A 24,372-nucleotide genomic window follows, 5' to 3' on the forward strand; every position below is an offset into this window, starting at 1 on the left:
TCTTTTTTTAAACACAAAGTGAGACGTGGACCAATGTCCTTTAAGACTGTATTCAACCACAACAAGGTTAAGTTAAAATTGTTATTTTATTCATTAAGAAATCCTGTTATGAAAATAATGACACCTTACCGTATACTGGAGAAAATGTATTTCCACGTAATACAACACGTGACATCTCGCAGTCACCTCAGCAGAACGCTCCTCTGCTAGTTTGTTTGCTTCCTATTCATTTGTCCTATAAAAAGATGCACTTTGTATCCTTTCCTCGCCATCTTGAGTCCATCTCAGATTGTTTGCGAGGGACAATTTTCACATATTTTGCAGATTCAGTCTTTGTTATGTCGCCCCACGTCTATTAGTCATTTTTGTTAAACCTGTACATACTTGCAGCATGCTCAAGGCCTGTTTGAGGCAAAGAAGCAAAAAAAAAAAATCATGGGAATCCTGACAAAGAGGGGAAGCACATGCAATCATTACTTAATGTTATGGCACCGAAAACAAAGGCTGTGAACATTTTACATCAAATTGCCATTTGCGCAATAAACTTTATCAAATAATTTATCAAAGTTTGTAGTATGGACAAAGTACACTCTCCGCAAAAAGTTCAGAATTAACCCAAAAAACACACGAACCTTTACAGATGAACTTGACCTTCTCAAAACTTGTTTTCATTGGGTAGATTTTGCACAATTACTCTAACAAGGCGCAGATCAGCAAAATTGATCCAAAAAGTCTGTCAGCCATAAACTGATTTTTTTTTTTCTCAATTAGAATTGGTATTTAAACTTTATTATGCTGTTTAACTTTTGACGTCGTAGATAGGTCACAAAGAAGAGTTTTTGGTACTTCAGCGCTTGCAACAGGGACTAGTAGAGTCACAGAAAGGCGTAGAGATGGCCAGCTTCTTGATAGAGTTGGATAAAAAAGTACTGACGATTGATCAGTCGGACAGTTAGAGAAAGTCAATTGAACTTAATCTGTAAGGTCATAGCATATTTTAAATTCAGCCTGAAATTTGACACTTTTTGTGTGTAGTGTTTCCATTTGTTATATTTTCCAGCATGTTGGTTGAGTGGTTCTGCCTAACAGCTCGAAGTGCAGCGTTGTAATCTCGTTTCTGGCTATTCCAAAAGGATGATAGGTTCAAGCAGATGTGGGATAACCGCATCATTCCAAAGCCACATTCTTTACATCAGTCGTATTGCATTGAGTTGACATAAAAAAGGGAACACACAAAACTATATCACAAGTTTTAAATGGAGCGCACAACCTGGCTGCAACCTGCAGGGGCGCTGTTGATACAGTCTCAACTCAGTGTCCTGAAGATGTAAATGGCAACGCTACCAATGTCACTCGTGGTTTGCAGCAGCAAACAAAACGTCAATATGACGTCCCACGGCCGAGCCCTCACATGTTATACGCCACATATATGGGGTCCAGTTGGTCGGCCAGGAAACCGTCTCGCAGGTGCATGCGTTGCTTCTCGCCTCTGGAGTTGATGGGGATGACGCCAGGGTCGACCACCACCACCACGCCGACAATGAGGTAATGCTCCTCCAGCACCACGTTGGTGACCAGGGCCACCAGGTCCAGGGCCTCTTGCTCGGAGCCCTCCAGCTCCACCACCACCACAAGCAGGTTGGTCCAAGTGAACACGGCGCTTCACATAAAACAGGCAAGCAAGTTAGTACATATTACAAGGGGAAATGTGGACAGATTATCTTTTTTGCCTCACCATTCAGCTATGCTCTTATGGGAGCGGATGACGGAGGTCTCGATGTCAATCGGGTGGTACCTCATTCCCCTCAGCTCGAGGGTCTCATCTACAGAACCCACCACGTAGAGGGCGTCATGGCGTTCTGAGACGTGTGCGGGTACACACACAAACGCACACAAAAATTATTACGAGAGTTCCTTTCCCTTGGCAGCGACACAACTCAGATTTGTCACTACAGTACACTAGCAAGTGCAGTAATAAGGTCATAATTAAATTACTTGGAAATGGAAAAAAAACTGATGGATGATATAGTAAAGTGAAGTCAATATATATATTTGTTTATATATTCAAAATAATAAATAAAATAGATTTGTGCACAAGATGCGTTTAATTTTTGGAAGGACAATTTGGTCAGGCTGCTACAGCAGTTTGTAAATACCGGCATGGAAAAATATGCATTTCTTTGTATATTTATAATTGTTAAATTGTGCTTTATGATGGAAATAATTTTTGGTCTACCTCAGTTTTTATACATCTATTAATTTTGTTATCATAAAGGTCTTGTTCAAATATCAACATTGGGAGAATAAATTGGGCATATCGCATTACACAGAGATCATAAATAATTGGTTAACCAATTACAGTAAGTAAAAGTGTTTGAGAGTCACTGATATCGGGTGGGTCATTCTCACCTCCGCTGGCATCGGTAAGTTCGGTGCGTCGCAGGAAGCCCAGGTAGCCCGTCCTTGCCCACACTGTGTGTGTGTCACCGAAGCTGAGCTTAGTGTTAAAGTGGTCCGCGTGCAGTGCTTCCTCCCCGTAGACAGTGTAGTAGCCCGTCGCATTGTGAGGACTGCTCACCCACACCTGATAAACACACGCACACTCTTTGTATTTTTAATCAGTCCACCTCTCACAGGTCAGTTTTGGTACTGCAGCAGCCATCTGGTTTGAGTGTTGGTACCCCCGCCATAGTGATGTTGCAGCTCACCTCTCCGAGATGAGAATCTCCCAAGGGCCCTTTCGTCTCTGTGTTGGCAATAATCACCTTGACTCCAGGAAGTATCTGCAATCACAGCAGGATGATTGAGTCTTCTCAAGCATGTTATTATTGTTTAGCGTTTTTTTTTTATTGTTTTTTGTGGCGCTGTACCTTGCCAGACTCCATCAAGGGCAAACTATGTGGAGACCCCCTCTCAACCAGCCGAACTCTGAATGAGAGCCCAAAACAGAAAGGACACATCTGCATTTGCGTGACACGTTTATAATACATCAATATAAAAAAAGGCCGCCGCGTCTCACCTGTCGTGTCGCAAAGCCCTCATGTCTACGTAAACCGTTGTGGGGTCTGGTCCGGATGTGCCCTGAAAAACAACAAAGACAAAGCACAAATGAGGGACATTGCAGCCGAGGTGAACGCGTCCTACTGGTTTGCCATTTACACTTTAAAGCGCACCCGTTTAAATGATTAGACTTTGACATTTATAACCGCTGCTATCCCATTGTTCTAGTTAATAACTTAACTTTTGAGAGGTTTAATTATTTTTTAAATATTCTCATTAGGATATATTTCTCTTTCAGTATTTTTAACAGTTGTTTTTTTAACTGTTATTGTTATCAAACTGTTGATTGGGAGAAATCACTTGGTTCTACTGCCTAATCTTGAGGTGTAAGGGGTCCATTTTGACCCCTAACAAGATTCCTTGCACTCATCAAGGGCTACATGAGAACTATTGAATACAACTAATGACCAACCATATATATATATAAATTTAATGTGGCAACAAGACCATTCACACCCAAATTCAGTGACTTCGATATTGACTTTGGATTTGTTGTTGTTCTTACGGCAAGTGTTAATGCAAAGCACCAGCTAGCCATGAGGGTGAGTGACACACACACGCACCCACCCACGCACCCACCCGCGCACACACCCGCGCACACACACACACACACACACACACACACACACACACACACACACACACACACACACACACACACACACACACACACACACACACACACACACACACACACACACACACACACACACACACACACACACACACACACACACACACGCACGCACGCACGCACGCACGAAGGGAGCTTGGCATAAAGCTGAGCTTTTATCCAGCATGCCATCACCTATCCAAAGATTACGCTAAGTCGTCAAATAAAGCCGTCAGACAAAAATCAAACATTTGTTATTATAATCAACCAAAAAGTCCAGTGTGTGCAAGGTGCTCATGAGGAACTTGCAATTTGTTATCAAAAATGACAAGTTCAGATGTTACTTAAAACATAACATTAAGATTCTACTATAGCAGAATTGTAACTTTTTAAAAAAAATGTAAATAATGTGTGAAGTTCCACAGAGTCACCAGTTTCGATTAACAAACAAATATTTACAAACATTACATTTGCCTTGGTGTCACGCGTGTGATCAGCACAACTCCTCGTCAGGCATGCGCTGATTACTTGCTCGAATGTAAAGCAGCGCAGGCGGCATGAAAGCATCCGAGAGGCAGCAGATGCAGAGACAATAGCACACCTGGCCGCAAACAGCTTTTTGGCAAGATGGGGCTGAATTCTCAATCAACACAAACCATGAAGGCAGAAACAAACACAGACACACACATGGAAAAACAGCAACAGCCCCCCGAAAGAGCAAGCAACCACTCTTGTCTCACAGTACCTGCTCGACCAGTTTCCCTAACCTGTTGGGCTGACGGGACACATAAAATAAAAGACAATTTTACGTCTTTACACACAGACGCACAGTCCAGCACAATACACGCACACAAAAATGAAGGAATCCAGATAGGAAACGAAATACGCACCTAAAATAATCACGTTTGGAAATTGGCACAGTCACAACATTAGGTACACCTGCACAATCTACAGGATGGTGCTTGAGAATTTTTTTTTTTTTTTACAATGTCCTAATATAAGATGTCTACAATTTTGCCTTTGCAAAAATTTAAAAAAAAAGTTTTGATTGACACAGCTTGCTTGTGAAACGGTAAATGCATAAACATTCGTCAAAATAACAGATTACAAATTTCAATTCTATTCATCATACATTTCTTCCGTTTCATTTCAGACTGCGCAAGTGGACTTAATGTTGTCACCAGTGTATAAATGATACATCAAAACATTGTATACCGTGTACCCCCAACGCACGCGGTTAACTAACAGGTCAAATCCTGCCTGTCGAATCCTCACCTGCAAACAGATGGCTACGTTCACCCTGCAGCCGAAGGTGGTGCTGACGGCACGTGGCGAAAGCCCCAGGTCCTTGAAGATCTTGGAGAAGGACTGCGTGAGAGCTATGCGAGGCCTCTCCTCCGCCACCACCATGCACGTGCGCACACACGATAGGTTGACGTTCCGCAGCTGTACACGGGACAATTTATACAATATTTCCATACTTAAAAATCAAGTCCAAAAAATTCTCAACAATAAAATGTTTTATACCGCCCAACTTGTCCCCACTCAATATTAATGATAGCATTTTTTGAAACCATCAAGTACACATTTTATTTGACTTCTATCTGTACAAGTAATACATTTCATGACTTAAGTTGTTTTTTTTTTCTTTCTTTTCCTAGATTTGTGCAGTGTTAATCTTTCAAAAAGTCAGACTCACCCGTAGCGCTTCCGTCTGCGAGCCGAGGCCTTTGGTGCACATTTCCATGACTGAGTAGGAGCAAAAAGTGACACGCACTTTGTACTGGCTGACAGCAGCCAGCCATACACACACATTGCTTTCCAGCTCCAGAGGGGGAACCAGGATGGACTGGTGGCCGGAGTACACACTGCGACAACCCAATAGAAAAGCACACTATATTAGGAGCTGTGCGTGAACCTGGTGGGCCACTACAAATTAGGTGTGTTCTTCTTAACTAAGTCACATTTAGCGGATAAAATGGATGGATGATAATTACAGACAACTGTTTGTGAAACGATGACTCACCTGCACAGGCACCAGAGAGCAAAGCCCAGGCCACAGTACGGGTCAAGACAGATGGCGATCTGGCGAGAAGGGTAGAGCTCACACTGCAGCTTGATGGAGCGACACAAGGCACCAGTAGCTGCATGGGACATCTATGACAAAGGGCATTTTCAAAGATACATCCAACATCCCATAAAGACATTCAAACAAGCGTTTGTATTTGCAGTACGCACCTTGACTCCAGCCAGGATGCCTGTGGTGGAAACGCTAAAGTCAAGGTAGGCTAACATCTCCGGGGTTGGGGGCTTGTAAATCTGAGGGCTTTTCTTTCTGGGGAGGTCATCTGAACCAATAAAAAAAAAATCGTTAGCACGTGTGAGAGCATGAAATAAAGGTGTCCGTACGCATGCACGGTAGCTCACCTGTGTCCAGCACCATCGGCCAACTCTTAATGTCCACTGCAGCGGCAGCCTCTTTGGATTTCAACAGCTTCATTATTGCTTGAGTGGTGAGGATGCACACCGATTTGCTGACCTGTAAGCCACAGATGGTACACTGACTGTAAAGGCATCAATTTCTAGTAGCCTCCAATAAATTGTTTTCCCATGCCTGGTCAACAAGTTACCTCAACAATCATCTTGACAGTGGGAAGGGTGGTGGCCAGGTTCTGCGGGTGCGGAGGTCGGACCGTCACCGGGACACAGCCAGCGTACAAGCAGCCATAGAAGGTGGCAATCAAGTCGATTCCTGCGCGTCAACAAAAACACTTACTGTCGTTTCACCATTCGCAGGACGCTGGAGTGCCTCATGGCTCCGTTGCGAGTACCTGGCATGTAGACGAGTGCGACGTGGTCCCCGGTGTTGAGGCGTCCCATCAGAGCTGCAGCCACGCGCTCGGCCCGCTTGTGGAGCTGCAGACAGGACGCCGCACTGGCCACCGTGCCCTAAAGAACCACATGGCAAATGAATCCATGCAGGAATCTGTAAATCTATGTATAGTAGAGTGGAACACCCATAGTCAAGTGTGTTTACTCAAATGTAAAATGTTTCCCCCATCTAATCTTTACAAAGGCCACCCAATGGGTTAATATATAATACAATAAAATTCACCTGTGAGGAAAACAAAAGTAAAATAATTGACTGCCGAACCTTTGAAGTTCAACACGTTTTGCATGTAAAACAATGTGTGTGCGCAGGGTGGATGCGCTGAGGTACCTTGGCATTGAGAACAAGGAACAGCTGATGGTCTGGAGTGGCCTGCGCTCTCCACTGTAGCACATCTTGAATGTAGAGGAACTAACAGTGCCAGCAATCATGGACACATAGATTGGGGTAAGAGAGAAGTTTCGAATTGTTTGAACCCTTTTCGTTCATGCATGCATGAGACAACCTGTATTTACTCGCTGGTGGTAAGTGAGTGGTTAACAAGCCTGCCCCACATTGGAGAGATTTGAGTTTTAAATCCCACGTGAGACTTTCCTGTGCGGTGAGTACCTGCTCATTGTCTTCCAACTGGGTCACGTCTCTCCCACAGGCCTGCGCTATCCTCTTGCCTGCCACCAGGTTGCCTACGATCATCGAAGCGGGGCCGACCTCTGCGCGCACATACACACCCATCCATCGTCACTCAGTTAGTCACACGATCGTCCTCCACCGGGCATGATACGGCTCCGTACCCGGCTGCTTCTGCCTCGGCTTGGGTAGGTTGGTGACGCACGTGTGAGGGCACATGAGGACATTGCAGGGATGCAAGGCGCCCTCCAGGAAGCGCTGTTTGGTCTCTGATATGTGGATGCCACCGAGGGGAGCTTTGGGAAGCGTGTTGGCGGGGACCAGGGCCAGGCAGTACACACCTACTTGGTGGATGCTGTCTATGGCCTGGAAGAAACATTTATTTTAATATACTACACCTAGAACAACATATAGTAATATCCATTGCAAGAGCTTTGCAAAGATAATCATGTCGAATGACTGTCGGAGAGATATTAAATATTTACGGTAAAGTAGATACATCAATGTCTCACGTGAACCTTGTGTAGAGTTCAAATAAAGCCCTTTTGATCGTCTGCATCAATGTAAAAGTCAGCACCTGAAGGACGCGGCTCATCCACTGGAAGCTGTCTTCCTCAGAGGCATCCGGTCTCTGTTCCGCCACCACGACGATCCTCTCATCATGCAGCACCGACACAGAAAACACAGCTATCCTGCAATGCACCAGGCAATGCACCATCTCAGAATTTTAAAACTCACCAGCCACAGTAAAAGTAAGCCCTGCAAAATCTATTGAGATCCACACAGGCTCGTCCGTATTTCGCTGCATATTGGATCTCATTAGGTGGACATGTTGTGGCTGGGTGGACTGACTGATCAATTGTGTCACGTCTTCCTACCTCCCCCTGTAAACAAACTTCATCGGCTCCACCGCAAGAGCCGTAGCAACCACGTCGTCAGCGTTGTGCCGCCGCCCACTGACCACCATCAATCCGTCCATCTTCCCGACAATAAACACGAGGCTGTCCTGGAGGCAGAACACAAAGCACGCATTTGGGAATCAGTTTTTATTATACTTATAAAGTCCCCTCCAAAGTCAATTCCTTCAGAAACCCAAATGTCAATGGAATTGACTTTTCCTGTTCCAATACTTTTGGAGGGGACTGTACATCTGAGATGTGGCCCCGGATCAATGCGACAGATGTCAGGGAGCTGCACAAATTCTGATTCTTGGCTTCACTGACTCGGAAAAAGCCAAACAGCTCATTAATTCTCCTGAGCAATTTGCATATTCCATCTCGGAAACTTTCAGGAGCGCAACAAAGCGATGAGTGTGCTGTCAGCACTGCCCAACTCAGGTGTTATTTAAGTCAGCTGAACCATTAAAGAGGACCTTTTTGGAATCAAGATGTAAATCTAGCATTTGACTTGTTTTGGGAATTCATTTCCAATCACTATTGCTTCACCTCTTTGATGAAAAGCATGTTAGAGTCCCATACAATTATTACGAATTGATGTTACTGACAAGTCATAGAAGCGGATAGAATACTTACTGGTCCCACAAAACCCAGCAGAGAGGTCCTGGTGAAAGTTCGGTCACTGATTGGAATTCCTGTCGACGTGACTGGAGTGGTCTGCAACAAAATGTGACATTTAGAAGTGGGAGATCTCAGATTTGATGACAATAATTTGCCAAGAATAATAAAAGCATCCAAACACAGCAACTAATTTTTTTCAATATAATATAATATGATAAAATAATATGTAAAAATATATAATAATAATATAATATCCAAATATAAATAATATTTAGATATCTACAGTATATAAAGATATAATTTTCTGAATTCGAAATAGAACAATTGCTTAAAACACAGCATAAGTAAATGTTTCCAGTAAAAGTTGAAATCAAACACTAACCTCAAATATGTTCTTGGTCATGCCCTGAAGGCCGTAATAAGCCGAACCTGTGCACCTTGAGCTCACGCAGATTTCTCCCACCTCGTCAGTCTGACACAAGTACGGCGTGCCCTCGGCTCGCACCACACACACCAGAGCTGCAAAATACCAATAAATCAAACATCAGGACAATTTTTTTTTTTCTTCTACCGGATGGAGATAACATGCGACTGTGTACGGCACCTCCGGGCATGACCTGTCCCACGTCCTGCACGGTGAGGACAGAGAGCTTCTCTTCGGTGTCCACGCGGATGACACTATGGCTCAGCCCGCCCATGGACAGCACCGCCTTGCCCGGTGAAGGGACGCCCATCTCTGGAGGTCTAAAAGGACAAACTTGTCTTCACATCTTTGCAACATATCCAAAAGAACAATAAGACAAAAAAGCTGCAGTAACATCATCTGACCTCCGGATGGCGACAGTCATGGCTTCTGAAGAGCTGGCACATGGACAGATCACCTCAGGTCGCAGCCCACGTGCCTGGAACACGTTGAGAAAGGCATCGCAGGAAGATATTGACCCTGAAGAGTGGCATCAAGTCAGAATGTACAGTACCAACATGAGGGCAAACAAGTGATCTTGTGCTGTTCATTTTTTTTTTTTTTTGCAGCAGCAGCAGACTCACATGGGTTGGCTCCATCGGCAACAATCAGCATGCGCAGCGAGCTCAAGCTGATGTCTCGCTGGTCTCTTTGAGCCAGCAGAGACCAATGCATGTCCCTCGATTTCACCACAGCCACCCGCGCTGGGCAGTGGACAAACAAACACACACAAAATCAAACTAACTTCATCTCAAGATGGCTCACATATGGGCCGGGCTGACCCTCACCTTTGTACGTGTGAACCTTTTGTATCCACGAGAGAGGGTTGACTTTCATTAGCGAGTAAGGAATGCTGATTACATGCATCCGATTCATGACGCTCTGCAATGAGAAGGTAAGGTTGGAAATAATCAAGCATTATGTCACTTTCAAATGTATTGTGTGTTTAAAAAGTGTACAAGCAGGCTATTAAAAAGAGGTTTGAAAGAACTCACGGTAAGAACCCCATGCCATAAACCCGCTTCTCTCTTGAAGTCCAGCACGTTAGTTACGGTCTCAGCTGTGAATCACAATGGGACATTTTTAGTTTCATGTAAACAAAGATTCATTTCGTATTAAATGGTAAACACTGCAAACGTAGTTGACCTAAAAAAAGCTATTTAGAACAAAACTCAGACAAGCACAGAGGATGAAAAGGTTCATTCTAGTCTAACTTTTGTAAAAGACCAAATCCATGCAAACAAATCATAGTGGCAACTGAGAAACCAAAAAGGACTCGTGTGTGTGTGTGTGGGGGGAGGGGGGGGAGGTGACATCATCACTCACCTTCAGTGTAAGCGCAGGCTTGTGTGAGAGCGTGACAGTGAGCAAGCATGGCTGAATGGCTCACTGTGATCCCCATGGTGCTTCCCTCCTTGCTGGTTTTATACTGCACGAGGAATAAAAACAGAAAAAAACACCACGGCAGTCGTCATTCAAAGTATCACATTGGCACCTCATTATTATTGATTATTGAATTTCTATGTGGCCCAAATACAATGTGTGTTTGTAATACAAGTTAGAGATGATAGATCTTAAGCTACAAAATGTCAACTCCCTCACTTCGATGTAGGCTATGTCATTGCTTGCTTCACGTATTGGAGGATGCCAATCTTTGGGAGGCTTCACAACGTGTTTTCCGTCAGTCACAAACCACAGCAACCGGGGCCAGCCTAAAGGGGCAGACGAGTGAAATGGGTTGGAAGCCCAAATCATGCCACGGTGAAATTGAAACAAGGCTTTACCTTTGAATGTGGCTACCTCCCCAGTTTGTGCTTTGGGTAAACCTTTCTGACAAGCGTCAGTGGTAAGAGCCAAAGTCACCCCGCAACTGCCAAGCAGAAAGCCAATTTGTTGACTTCCAGCATCCTGTAGGACAGAAAAGAAAAAAAAAAAAGGTGGAGACACACAGTCAAATGTGCTTTACAGCAACAAGAGGGGTTACACTAGTCTTAAGACAATGCTTTCATTCAAGCTAGTTTAACTTTTAAGAAGGCTTACCAAATAGGATTTTCATGCAGATCATTTTGCACAAAATTTCTTATTTCATGACCTCTTTTTCGAGATGAGATGGCCGTTAATAAAGTCGTCTCAAGAACAGTGCGGGCTTCTGATGTAATAATTGAAGTAGAACAATAATCTGTTCACAATCTCATTTGTTAGTAAACAGCTTCCGCAAACAGCATGCTAATAAAGGGCAATCAAGTACATTAATATTCAGCGAGTACAACTCATGATGGCGAATTTGTTTGCGATGGATGCGCTTGCCGACTCTTGATGCATAATAACGCTCTTGAAATAGAACACGAAAGAGTTGACGCTGCTGCGGCAAAGAACAGGGACGTGGCCGCTAAAAAAATGATGTTCTTGGCAACAAATAAATGTGCATGGAAATTAGAATAGACACCTGAATAACAATAAGGGAAGTCAGGGAGCGAAGAATTGGTTACCTGCAAAAAAAATAAAATAAAAATCAACACTATAAGAAAGGATCTCAAATTGATTCTGAATGAGCTGAATCTCTTTGATTATGTCCATTATTTTATTATTTTCCTTAAATGCTCTCAATTCTGCTTTCCTGTGCTGTATTGAGCGCAACAATCCCGTCAATACAAGTGAGCACGGCGGATGTCCGAGCCCACTTTGGATTGGTAAATATCCAAACGGGGTCCCTCCTGCTCTTCACGTGTCATGTAGAGGAGACGGAAACAAAATCAATAAGTGCATCGCCAGCCATTACCTTTCTGGTTAGCGGCACTTCAATGGGTACGGGGACCAGCTCTGCCAGCAGACAGCCGTAGAACGCCACCATGAACATGACGGGGTCATTGTTGGGGAATACAAGTGCAACCTGTGGATAGATGAAACAGATCCAGGGGGAGAGTCAAAGTTTTTTTTCATCACAGGCCCCATCATCATGATTGCCTTCAGGTAACATGGTTACAATGATGAAAGCACGCAAATGTTATAAGCACCTGGGATGTTGTTGTGGTATGCCAAATATCATAATTCCGGACATATTTAGGTTTTACGGGCATGGCTGGTTTGATTGGAAAAGAAAATGATCTGCCAAGAAACATGTTTTGAGACGTACCCTATCTCCAGGCATAAGCAAAGGTTCATTCCTGGTGCTTAACTTGTTGAGAAGTGTGTAGGCCAATTTCTGACTCCGGGTCCATAATTTACCTGCAATGGCAACACAATTACTGCATTCAAGTATTTATTCTCAGACGTCTTGGCGTGTATTTTACTATGTCTGGGCCAACAGTCCCCGTCATACCTACCATAGGTGAGAGTGTAGACAGGCTTGCCAGCGTTATCAAGTGCTGTCAGACAAGGGCTCTTGGGTTGAGTGGTCCCCCATCGTTGCAAGGCTGCTGTCAACGAGGGAGGCCAGTTGGTGGCCACTCCGAGAGGATCTCCCTCAAGGGGACGCATGAGTTGGCCTTCTGGCTTTGGCTGGTTCGGATTGGGTTGCTGAACTAAATACACACAGAAGAAAATGACATGAACGGATGGATGGATGGATGGATGGATGGATGGATGGATGGATGGATGGATGGATGGATGGATGGATGGATGGATGGAATCCATGTCTCTTATAGCCACAGCCGCTTGGTGGCAACAGTACTGCAGTGCCGCAGTACTCCCAGCGTCACCCCTGAGGAGCCATTCAGCTGGAGTGTTTTATAAGGTAGTGTTAAATCAGTGATTTATACATCTTTTGCAGAGGGAGGCTCACAAGTACGAAAAGAGGGACTCTTTGATGGCGAGATAGTGGGGATTGAGAAAAGGCTAGGGGATTAGAGTCGTATATTGTGTTCTTAACAGTTTTTTGCCTGCCCAACTTCTGCTTTGGAATTCCATCTCATTTGTGCGCTATCCAGTTAAAACACTTGAGTCAGGAAAAGGACTCTCGGCATACACACACCACGTCGTCTCCAGACGCTCGCTCCACTCTGGCAGAGTTAGGAGAGCTTTACAATGACCTGCTGGTGTGTTACTAATCCTGCTGCGTTTTCATTTGCACAGTGTTTACTCAGCCTGGCAAGAGTACCACCCAAAAGCCACGATGGACTGGTAAGGAATGAAGGAATTTGAAGAGAAAAAAAAGACTGGTCCACAATGTGGGTCTGTGTTTCTGCGGCCCAGCTCTGCCTTACCACTCCCTGAGCACACCTGGTGGTCTCTGATCCACAGGAGGGAGGAAACAACAAAGAAAAACAATCACCTATCTAAAAGTGTACTTGGACTGTTTATTTAGGAGGTGTGGAAAAGGGCTCGGTTCAGCAACAAGAAGAATAGCACACAGGGAAGCGTAAATCCCGGACAGGGTTGAAGCCACTGTTCCCTGTGCATGGACTGAGTGCCCGGGCATTTTGGAGTAACTCACCATCCATGAGCTCCTCAAAGTCATCCACAAAAAACTCTCGCAAAGGCGGTCGCTTCGGTCTTTTCAGTGTGTTGAGAAGCTGCTGGATTTTGGAGGAGACGCGGCTGTTGACTGGAACACCTACACAAAGGCATTGCCGAAAAGGATGGGATGATGAGAAATATGGTTCAAGTAAAAAAAAAACAAAAAAAAACAAGCACAACAAAGACATCGAAAGAGACGTTGGTTAAAAATGACAGAAAGGATTAGGAAAATATGTGGCCAGATTCATAATGAGGAGAAGTGAGAGGAGAACACACAAGGTCAGTAGACTGCTTCAACCAAACAACAAAAAATCAAATAGCTCTCCAAAGTCAGTATTTTAGCTCAGCAAACTCTTAAATAACCCTCCACCATGACTAATCAGGTTGCCTAGCAACACGTCTGTCTCTTCACCAGCTTCTGAGACGTGAGGCCTCTCATTAAGTGTATGCTCACTTCACATAAAGTTGTACCTACATTTCACAACACAGACGGGTTTACCGATCGGAACCGAGCCCTAACTAAACAAGCCAGCCTGCATGGACTTCCCGAGCATGGTTTTGTCCATGTGAGTCCATTCTAGGCTAGGGAGGGACAAGTGTCAGACATTCCAGCCACAGGAGACAGAGGGCACAGCTGCACACAGCTTGCCGGATGCGTTTCTGTTCTATAATAAGGCCGGCGGCTCAGACAGCCTCGGTGTGTTCGGATCGAGGCTCGCACACACGTCGGGACGGGGCATGCGAAGGGCAGTGCGGCACCTGATGGGCCAATTAGACACAGACGACAACATCTGATGGCCCCCGAGTGCCATCCACTCAAAAGCTTTGATATATTAATGTACTCTAGAAGCAGATGAGGACTTGCAAATGATGCTAATTAACATATTAGTGTTTGCCACCTTTTTCAAACAACCAAAAGGTCCCCCCCGAGCATTAGAGGTCATCACTCGGTTTTGCAATATTTTGGGACTAGAAAGCTCATTTCTTCCGGATATTGTGTTTTTTATCAAGTCAATGATTTGTTATTCTTATAATAATGCTATAATAATGTTATTATACATTATGCCAGAATGTGCAAAGCTCACATTTGATTTCAAGAATATTTTTTAATCGAGGTTGATCATAATGTAAAAAAAAAAAAAAAACACCACAAAAATAGTTAATCCATCTACTGTATTGTTGCACACGTTCCCCTATCTAAACAAAATGTGTCCTGTTGGCCTAACCCTTGTTTAAACATTGAGATGGTGCAAAAAAAACAACAACATGCTAATAAAGACATGCCAAAGAACCACTTTTTCACACCAAGAGTGTACAGTCCATAATTTAAGTAGGAATCGATTTCCAACGCCGCAACTGCAAACGCATTCGTCTTGTCGGCAAGACCATCAACAACACAAACAACATCAACACAGATGGATTGAAGGAGTGAATTCCCTTTTTTTTGGGGGGGGGGGCAAATGGCTGTGGGAGGAGTGCGACACCTGACAGTAGTCACATGCACAACTGATGCCAAAGCTCTGAAGCAACCGTAGCGATAATAAATACCATTCATCAAACTGAGGGATCCCTCACCTCTCCATTCACAGCCTGGAGGAGAAACAAATGAGGACGTCAATGAACATAATCCTTCGCAAATGTCGACATTGCACCAAGCTGAGACGGAAACTCCACAGCGGTTTTACTCAGCTGCTTTGACACACCATGAATCAACAAACAATCCCACACAATTTACAAAATTCGGAATGAATTAGACAATGATTACGAAGTTGACTTTTGTTGTTGTTTCATCCAGGGTTTGATTGCTTTCTGCTTTGGTGACCAGAGAAATCTAGATAGTAGTTGGCTGCATTTGGCCCATGTGTAAATTCTCCGAAATAACTCCTAGATAACACCGGAGACTCACCACATATTTGAGACCCAAGAATCTAAAAGAAGAGTGACCATTATAATGATGAGAAGAGCTACTGCGTATCACAAAACAGCCATTAGGTATTGGAGTGTTATTTCCAGGGGGCAAAGGAGGACAGGTGTTACCATAGCAACACAAAGAGGGTCAGCCGACAGCTTGCGCCAGACTGAAATGAAGACTGACTAAAGAGGGAAAACAGAGGGACAAACAGCAGGGGGGGCAAACCGGAAGAAACCATGTAACAGTGTGCATGCATGCATACAGGACACTCACCATCTGCTGTCTCCATGATGCTGGTGTGGTGGTTGTAGCCACGAGATACGCCTCGCACCGAGGCAACGTGGGAATGCTCCGCATGAAGTGAGGAGCGCTCCGAGAGGCCCGTCACGTCTGGGGGAGCTATGTGGTTATCTGTGGTAGAAGGGGATGGATTGAAATGACTGGTCAGCTATACGTCTTGCTGGACAAGCTGGACTGGTCAACAGCCAATCACAGCGCAAATAGCAGACACACATTCACACCTATGGATAAATTAGAGTCGGTTTTGGAATGAGGGGCAGCTATTTTAGTTGAGCATTTACTTTGCTATTCTGTAAAAACAATTATGTGGTTAAATTGTTTCATAAAATAATTTCAGCGGCAACATGTCACCCCTAAAAATGAACAGATGATATGAATAGAGTAGCTTTGACAATAGAGTGGCCAAAGCCTTTTTTACAGGACTGAATGACAGAAAGATGTCAGATAGAGATTACTTAGTCCAAAGACGTAATTGGTCTTTCCTTGTTAAGTGGCTGTGTGTGACAAAAGCAAGTCGTGTGGGACATTGCTTTCTGTCTGGGACACATAGAAACAAATCCGATTGGCTGGAGATAATTGAATGTTTCTGCTGGATTCAGCAAATGCAAAACAATGAAAAGCGTGCTGACGCACCACATCAAATATACTTGACCTATCCCTTAAAGGAGACATGTGCATTTTAATTTAAAAAAACAAAACAGCCAGCCTGATACGACAATTGGAGACCGAGATCATTCGGAACTTGGAAAAATGACAAAAGGAGCTCTCACCTAGGTGTGTGTGTGACATAAGATCAGCCAGCACAGTAGCTTTGGTGTTGGCGTTGAGAGCGCCGCTGTTAGCGTTGGTGCTGGTGGCGACAGACCTCACTCCCGGGTGAGACGAGGTGGACGAAGCGGAAGATGAGGTGGACGAACCCTGGATGACCCGGTTAAACCAGTGCTCGACGGCCGGGTGGCTTTGATTGGGAGTGGAATTGGCCAGACGGCCCTTTCGCCGCAGAGAGCCCTCGTCTTCCGACGCAGAGGAGGTGTCTGTGTTGGACAGGTCAGAGTAGCGTGGTGTCATGCTAAGAGGACAGCAACATGGGTGGGGTGGGGGTGGGAGTGATTTGTGGATGACTTGTGTGGTTGCAACACTTTCTGTCTCTATGCTGGTTGCGCTTTCATTTAGTTTGACACCAAAGCTCTCATTAAGTCGCTTGTACTCGACAGATAAAAACAGCAGGATATAATTGCCAGGCAATGCTTAATGAGCTATACATTAATGACTTGGCAGATCTGCTAATTACCGCAATGTACTATGTAACAGTGATTAAGACAGCAACACTTGTCACAAAAAGATGGCGATATCTGGCGCAAATTTGATAAAAAGCACTACTGTTGATTTGGGATCAAATTTGACCTTCCCTATATCGACCTAATTAAGTAATGATTACACCACTTGTGGGGTTTAAAAGTGCTTTGTCGAGCCTCGCTATGGCAACTTTCCTGACATCAAACTGTTCCAGAAAATAGGTAAAATGTTGACATTCTGAGACAATGCTAACAATGTCATCCAAGTATGCAACATGTGGGAAGGGCTGCTGGGAACACGCTTGTGACAACAAGGTCCTTTCTAATCCCAAACAATAGATACAGTCATCAAACAGAATGCCCCTTTTTTTTATTTGGCAATAGAATCTCAGATTAGGGAATGTTAGCATCCTACAATATCGTGCTTAGTGGGTAGTGAGGGAATCGGTAGTGTAAATATATGATTGTCCAAGATTGGCAAACCACAACGCGCTAAATATAGATCCAAAAGTCTGACCTGGCGGAGTGCACGCCTCAACGGAGGACTGGACTAGCACGGATCGTCTCTTGGACGGCATTGGCATCTTCCTTTCTTTGTATTTGGCCAAAGCTGCTTGGACGGCTTCTGTGTGCAGATCTAGGCCATTGAATGAATAAAAAAAAGTACACAGCTTAGGCGCACCCTTACAAAGCACAAGTAGGAATTTAAAACTCTCACACAAAGTATGACGATGCGATTACCAGAGCGGAAGCGTTCATCTCGAGTGTTGGCTGCTCGAGATTTGTTGTGTTTGGACGCGGGAAGAACAGCCTGGGAGGAGGCCTGGATCCGGCTGTCTATCTGCAGAGCGGGATCTACACCTGTGGGGGGAAAAAAAACGAAATAAGGGAACTGTTCATCCGGTGGATATAAAAAAAAATCGATTATTTTTCTTATTTAAATTTAGCGGGTGCGACTTACATTCATTTGAGCTCTGGAAATTACGGTAATATGAAAATGAACCTATTAAGCGCATCCAGTATCCGGATGCGATTAATTGCCAGCCATCAGCCTGCCCGGCCGGCCTTTCCGTTGTATCAGCTTAGTAAGGATCATTGAGCTCCATGCCGTCAGCAACTTTTAGACAGCAATATAACTCCGACGCTAAAACACTAAGCAATCGTCTCACGCACATTCACTCAATCTGCTAAACAACCCAAGATGCATATAGCGCATTGGGTTCAAGATCGTCTGAGGACATTCCAGGACACTCAAGAGTGAGCATCCTGCGAGCAAAGACGAGCACTTCAATTTAAAATAACAAATATTCTTACCTTGGATCTGCGGGATGTACGGTGCCAACAGTTTGCTTCTTTTCTTCTCGTAGCCCTTCTGAGTGATGTCCCCTGCACAGAGACGAACAAGCGAGGGGTGGGGAGGGAAGAGGGGCAGAGAGATGAGTCATTAGCTTAGATGAGCCCTTTGTGCAAGTGTGTGGTGTTGTTTTTGGTGCTCTACTCTGGGCCACCTGCACATTACAAGAGATTTTATTTTAAAATTGGGCTTAAGGAGCAGGCGGCATGATGAGCACTGGTTGGCACGTCCGCCTCGCAGTTCAGCGGGTGCGGGTTCGATTCCACCTCCGGCCCTCCCTGTGTGGAGTTTGCAAGTTCTCCCCGTGCCTGCGTGGGTTTTCTACGGTTTCCTTCCACTTCCCCAAAAACATGCATGGAAGGCCAATTGAGCACTCCAAATTGCCCCTAGGTGTGAATGCGAGTGCAGATGATCGTTCGTCTCTGTGTGCCCTGCGATTGGCTGGCAACCGGTTCAGGGTGTTCCACCGCCTACTAACTGCTGGGATAGGCTCCAGCATGCCTGCGACCGAAAATAGAAAGATGGAATGGACGGATTGGCTTAAGGATGTATGGATGTACAAACCAGCATCAGAATCTCAAACTATAGTCTATGACCGGATTTGTTTTCTACATCAGAACTTTCCTGTCCTGTCCTATCCAATCCGAGCACGATGACCCAGCAATATTTGATGAAAGGAACTTATTACCCCTAATCTTTTACGACAGCAGGAGATCGCCAATAAAGTCCGACAGTCATGTAGATACCAAACGGTTTCAATTGCCGAGTTTACCGAGAATAGTGTTGTGTTGATATCGTTGCCGATACTCGGGCACTCGAGCATAGAGCGCAACAATGCGGTAGTGTGGAGGCAGGTGTTGTTGTTGTCACACTTCTTCTGAGTCACCCCTGACAGCTGAATGGCTGCACTGTTTAATGTCTAACAATACCCAGCTCTCCATCGGCTGCGCCTCCTGACCCAACACTGACTCTTCTGTCGTCACGCGTCTCTATCTTCGTGTGTCCGTGCACACGGGCTCATGTGTATGTGCATACCAGGGGCGGCGTGACGTCTCGGCAAGCACACAACGGGAGTGTTTCTCCCCTCTAATTGTAGCTCGTGGAGCGTCCACGCCGAGGGCATCCTGATCCATGAAGTTATGTCTCAGTGGAAACTAATCTTTTGAGCCGGGAACAAACAGCTAAGTCTTTCGATGACCCTTTGCCTGAATCACAATTCAGAGCAAAAGGTTTGGTTCAAGTGTGTCAATGGGACCAATGTTGACACTGACTGACTTATTTTAACATCCAATCATAGTAGCCCATCCCATCTGAGTTTAGTGCTTAACACCTCCATCAAATTAGAACATTTTGAGGGACACACTGCAGTCCATAGAGTGCTACAATATGGGAGGAAAACCTTTGCTTGACCTCCTTGCTTCCTTCATGCCGACTGTCGGCTTTATGATGTCATTGAGCTGTTAGAAAATGTAAGCTCGGTGGTGGTAAAGCTAGAGTGAGTTTTAGAAAATCATGAGGGGGGCTCAGCTGGATGATGTCTTTTGCTAATCAAAAACATGGTCATGTGACCATCCCCTGTGCCGCTAACATTTCCACTTTCCTGTCCACGCAACCTAATTGTAATGTTCTTCACTGGTCAGACGGTCTTTGTTCAAACACATTCAAAGGGTCTTTCAATGAGAAAGAAAAATAGCAGGAGTGGGGTGATGTCATGTCCACATTTTTGGCTCAGGGTCAACTGAGCACAGAGACGATGCATTTTATATTCTGGGAGACTAAAAGCAGTTTGGTCTGGTGCTTTTCTGAAGTTGTTACCGTAAACATTCCTCTGGCCCGTATTCAATCTTAATTTCCCCCAAGTGCTCTGTAAAGAATGGCAGCAAGAGAGTCACTATCCTCCACTTTGTCGTATTGACGAATAGCTATTGAGTCAAAGTGACTGACGACATTTTGGGCGAATGACTCTTCATCAGCACAGATGGAGCTCTTTTTCAGTCCAGTGTCCAAACCCCTTCTCAATCCAGTCATTCGCAATGACACCCACGTCACATGGCCAGTTATATTCGGGAGTGATAGAAAAAAAGTGTGCTAGCAAAGTACTGCATAAGAATCCAGCACGTGAATCCATTGCTAACGTGTGTCCCTCATGGACAAATAGTAAAATCTGGGAATGCGAAAATACTTCATCCAAACATTGTATGGAAAAGGTTTTAGGACGTCGCCTGTGAAGTGAAAGATCATTCGGAGGTTGTGCTCCCTTTGCAGCTATGACAACTGTCCTAGTTGTGTTAAACATTGATACACAGTTTCTACAAATGAATGGATGTAGAAAATTGTTCGAGAACAGTGACTCTTTTTTTTTTTTTTTTTTCTTTTTTAAAACCTGAAATTACATTGAAGCCATCCACAGAGTCAGTTCTTGTGCCAGGCTGACTCTCAATCTGCCAACACAGCTGCCAGGGCAGCATGGGAGGCTGCCTGCTCTTTTGCGCTCAGAAAAATCAGCGTCTCATATTTAGACAGAAGAGTGAACAAAACGGACATGTGTGCCAACAAAGACAGATGTGTTCAGCTGTCACCGCATGAACTCCACCAACAATTCAAATGTTGATTTTATGCAAACATGCATCTGATTGATAAGTCAAACATTGGAGTTGACCTATTTTAATTCTGCATGGTGAGAAAAGTTAAACGTTCTTCTCACACTTGGACCGCTTTTTGGTCACGGAACAAAACAAAAAAAAAATCCTGAGCTGGAAGTAAACGATTGACAGAAGGGAGATCCGCACTAGCGATGCAACCACATGTCAAGATGATAAAATCAATAAGAGAGCAGCTGCCGGCCGGCTAAGTCGGTGACGAATATAGACATGCACAAACTGAATGACTCACGTGTTAAGGAGGAAGCAGAGGATGCATCACAAACAGAGAAAGAGGGAGGGAAGAGGAAGAGGAGAATAAACAGCAAAGGCGAACCTGCTAACAGGCAAAGTCGAAGGAGGTGCCCCTGTCATAAGTCAGACCCTTCAGCATCCCTTTGTTTCCTTTACTGTTGTCTGAATGAACCCCATCTCTCTCACTCTCCCTTCCCTCACTCCCTTCTTTAATTGCAACTGCTCCCCCCCTTTTTTTTTTACTCAAACACTTTCCATCCCTCCCTCTCCAATACAAAGCTTGGCAAGGCTTTAGGATTAGGGTGTCAAAGCAGACCCCTGACCCCCCCCCCGCCCCCCCCTTAACACATGCCAATTCAAAACACACACACACACCGGAAAACAACGTGCTTGTGCAGGTGAACTTAGACATGACACATGAACTTGATTTGTTTCAGAAAAAAATCCCCCTTGTTACTTAACCCAACATATTACTAATCGTAATACGATAATACATATTAAATTATTTGTTTTGTTGGTTTTAATTTGATAGTGTGGGCATCATTGTTAACTTGTGGTTTGCACGTCTGACACATGGCTGGTCTTTTTATGCATTCACAAAATGATCAAATCTACTAAAATTTCGTTTTTCATGTATATTTTATACCATCATGCCCCATAGTTCTTTTCCTAACAAAGGACTATGGGAGTCTAAGACTAAATTATAGTCCAGTCATGAGGGGTTAATGTTGTAGGAGGTGCAGCCCCAGCTGGTATGTCACCCTTTGTGTGTGTGTGTGTGTGTGTGTGTGTGTGTGTGTGTGTGTGTGTGTGTGTGTGTGTGTGTGTGTGTGTGTGTGTGTGTGTGTGTGTGTGTGTGTGTGTGTGTGTGTATTTCATGCCTGAAATGACTTGCCTATTCACCCTTTGGCATTACGTTCCTATGAAGAGCTTGATATAATTGGGCTCAATTATTGCTATAGTAAGCAGAATAATGAGTCCGACCGATTGCACACACTCCAAAACAGAAAAACACAGCGGATATCCTCCCGTGTCTTCCTGCTCATTGAAACTAAATGTCTTAAAACCTAAACGCGATTAGACACTAAATAGCCACCATTGCAAAACATGCCCAGTGTCATTAGACACATTTGACAATTTTACAAAGTGTACAAAATCCATTTAAATCCACCAGATGTGGTTTAACCTCAAGGATAAATCCAATATGACTCTTAAGATCTTTTAAATAGCTGAAATCATTTTGAATGACTACTGAAAAGTTTGGGAGAGGAAAGACGGACGCAACATCTACGGGGAAATCAGGTTGATTGATGATGACGACCAACATCTGAGGAGGATGGAGAAAAAATAAGTTGACATAAGGGATGATATGATTATAAGGCCATATTAGTTTTTTACTCTTGTCGCATACTCTCACGAAGGACTCCTCTAAAGTCACCATCCGTCAACGGTTCAAACCACTCGGTGACATCCTTTATAATTCAGTGGCGGTAACAAATTAGGAGGCTTAACGAACCCTCCATTACCAATTTGCTAATACATAACTTGCTCATCACATTATGCACACACACACACACACTACCACAAAAAATCCCTCCCAGTCCCCCCAGGCTTGTGTGCAGACAGACAGTGTGAATAATAAGTCGTTAGACGCAGCACTGCCTGGGAGGTGAGGCAGCTGCACATTGGTTTGCAAAAGAGACGGAGGGGCTGGGGGGGGGGGGGGGGGTCATAATTAAGAAATAGCAACGCACACATTTGATACTGTAAGCACATGTCACCAAATGACACGCTCACATGCATGTCTGATGCCTGCACAGATGTCAGATTATGTCAGGAGCAAAAAAATATATATCATGATCAGGATTTCAGGTGAATAGGTTCAAATGTGGGGAAACAATAATAAGTGAACATTCTTCTGATTCTGCAGAATAAGACTTTGATTGATAACACACAGATCAATGCAGCTCTTTTGACCGACTATGTGACAGCTTGTGCTATTGATAAAAACAAACATCTTCTTAGGGGAGGAACGTTGTGGCAAGCTACACACAGTTCCTGGTGTATGAGATACGAGCGGCCCCGTGGGCACTCCTCAAAGCTCTGTCGGGTCTTAGAGGCTACGGACAGATTTATTGTCTTCTTTGCGTAGTCATTAGCATATGAATGTGGATGTTTTCCACTGGCCTAACATAGGCTTAGCCATTAAGTGCCTCGCATATAAACACTTAGGTTATAGCGAGAGATCGCAGGGTGAAAGGGGAGTCCAAAAAAGCTTAACATCCCCACATGGACAGCGTGGTGAATCCATTTAAGGGTGAACAAACAGATACTCACTCGTTTAAGACTGAGCCAGTCACCCACCACAAACGTGTTTGTGTGAGTAGGCAGGCGTGACGTTCTGATTTAGTTTACATATTAACCAAACCCAAACCATGATCCAAGCAATCAGACTGGGCTAAAAATCAAGATCCATAGTTCACACGGCAATATCTGAACTATTTTTGCACTATCATGCAGAAACTGCCACACCCCTACTTTCGTCTCAAAGCAAAAAGGTAAGCAGAGCTGCACAGGATTTTTCGGGTATGCAGATTAGCGGTGTAGTTAGCTGCTAAGTAACACATTCTCGACTGACTGTACAATAAAGATTTAAATGTGGTAGTTATGTATTTGAGTATAGTAACAAAGAGACAACGTTCACTAATGAGTACCTATGAAAAAAATGTTAAATCAAATCATTTCCAAGAAAGAAACATTCAAGTCTTCCATTCATATGGCACAGTGCATTTGTAAAGATTGGATTGGATGGCATGATGGAATAGAGGCATGTATTTAAATTCCTTAAATTACATTCAACAAAAAGCTTTGAGCGAAAAAGAAATTGCCACTGTGTCTTTTTCATGACCACACCATACGCTGTCAAGGCATGAAACGATGCATTCCACTTATTTCAGCCAGTGTTGTTAACAATTATGTGAAGCGTGAGAAG

General features: G+C 44.3%; 1 protein-coding gene across 2 annotated transcripts in view; it reads right to left on the minus strand.

The window, feature by feature from the left end:
* Positions 1-67: 67 nt before the first annotated feature.
* The window catches only part of dip2a (disco-interacting protein 2 homolog A), a 37,658-nt gene continuing 13,353 nt past the window's right edge, over positions 68-24,372 (minus strand). The window contains exons 2-39 of one of the 2 annotated variants that reach the window (XM_037239660.1): positions 18,447-18,518; positions 17,874-17,993; positions 17,650-17,769; positions 16,608-16,871; positions 15,811-15,948; positions 13,603-13,722; positions 12,494-12,691; positions 12,304-12,395; positions 11,950-12,060; positions 10,955-11,078; positions 10,773-10,882; positions 10,497-10,599; positions 10,166-10,230; positions 9,959-10,052; positions 9,755-9,874; positions 9,536-9,650; positions 9,312-9,451; positions 9,090-9,226; positions 8,723-8,803; positions 8,069-8,196; positions 7,768-7,882; positions 7,355-7,556; positions 7,173-7,273; positions 6,894-6,974; positions 6,505-6,622; positions 6,304-6,425; positions 6,101-6,212; positions 5,912-6,021; positions 5,700-5,830; positions 5,373-5,541; positions 4,949-5,119; positions 4,419-4,448; positions 3,020-3,081; positions 2,871-2,928; positions 2,709-2,783; positions 2,410-2,584; positions 1,736-1,859; positions 68-1,660 (exon numbers count right to left, since the gene is read on the minus strand). In XM_037239660.1, coding sequence (XP_037095555.1) covers positions 1,408-1,660; positions 1,736-1,859; positions 2,410-2,584; positions 2,709-2,783; positions 2,871-2,928; positions 3,020-3,081; positions 4,419-4,448; positions 4,949-5,119; positions 5,373-5,541; positions 5,700-5,830; positions 5,912-6,021; positions 6,101-6,212; positions 6,304-6,425; positions 6,505-6,622; positions 6,894-6,974; positions 7,173-7,273; positions 7,355-7,556; positions 7,768-7,882; positions 8,069-8,196; positions 8,723-8,803; positions 9,090-9,226; positions 9,312-9,451; positions 9,536-9,650; positions 9,755-9,874; positions 9,959-10,052; positions 10,166-10,230; positions 10,497-10,599; positions 10,773-10,882; positions 10,955-11,078; positions 11,950-12,060; positions 12,304-12,395; positions 12,494-12,691; positions 13,603-13,722; positions 15,811-15,948; positions 16,608-16,871; positions 17,650-17,769; positions 17,874-17,993; positions 18,447-18,518 — 4,661 coding nt within the window. In that variant the 3' untranslated portion in view covers positions 68-1,407. The remainder of the gene's footprint in view (positions 1,661-1,735; positions 1,860-2,409; positions 2,585-2,708; positions 2,784-2,870; positions 2,929-3,019; positions 3,082-4,418; positions 4,449-4,948; positions 5,120-5,372; positions 5,542-5,699; positions 5,831-5,911; positions 6,022-6,100; positions 6,213-6,303; positions 6,426-6,504; positions 6,623-6,893; positions 6,975-7,172; positions 7,274-7,354; positions 7,557-7,767; positions 7,883-8,068; positions 8,197-8,722; positions 8,804-9,089; positions 9,227-9,311; positions 9,452-9,535; positions 9,651-9,754; positions 9,875-9,958; positions 10,053-10,165; positions 10,231-10,496; positions 10,600-10,772; positions 10,883-10,954; positions 11,079-11,949; positions 12,061-12,303; positions 12,396-12,493; positions 12,692-13,602; positions 13,723-15,810; positions 15,949-16,607; positions 16,872-17,649; positions 17,770-17,873; positions 17,994-18,446; positions 18,519-24,372) is intronic. The other variant, XM_037239662.1, reaches the window with a different exon arrangement.

This window comes from Syngnathus acus, chromosome 21, assembly GCF_901709675.1.
Source record: "Syngnathus acus chromosome 21, fSynAcu1.2, whole genome shotgun sequence".
In the NCBI taxonomy this organism is placed as follows: domain Eukaryota; kingdom Metazoa; phylum Chordata; class Actinopteri; order Syngnathiformes; family Syngnathidae; genus Syngnathus; species Syngnathus acus.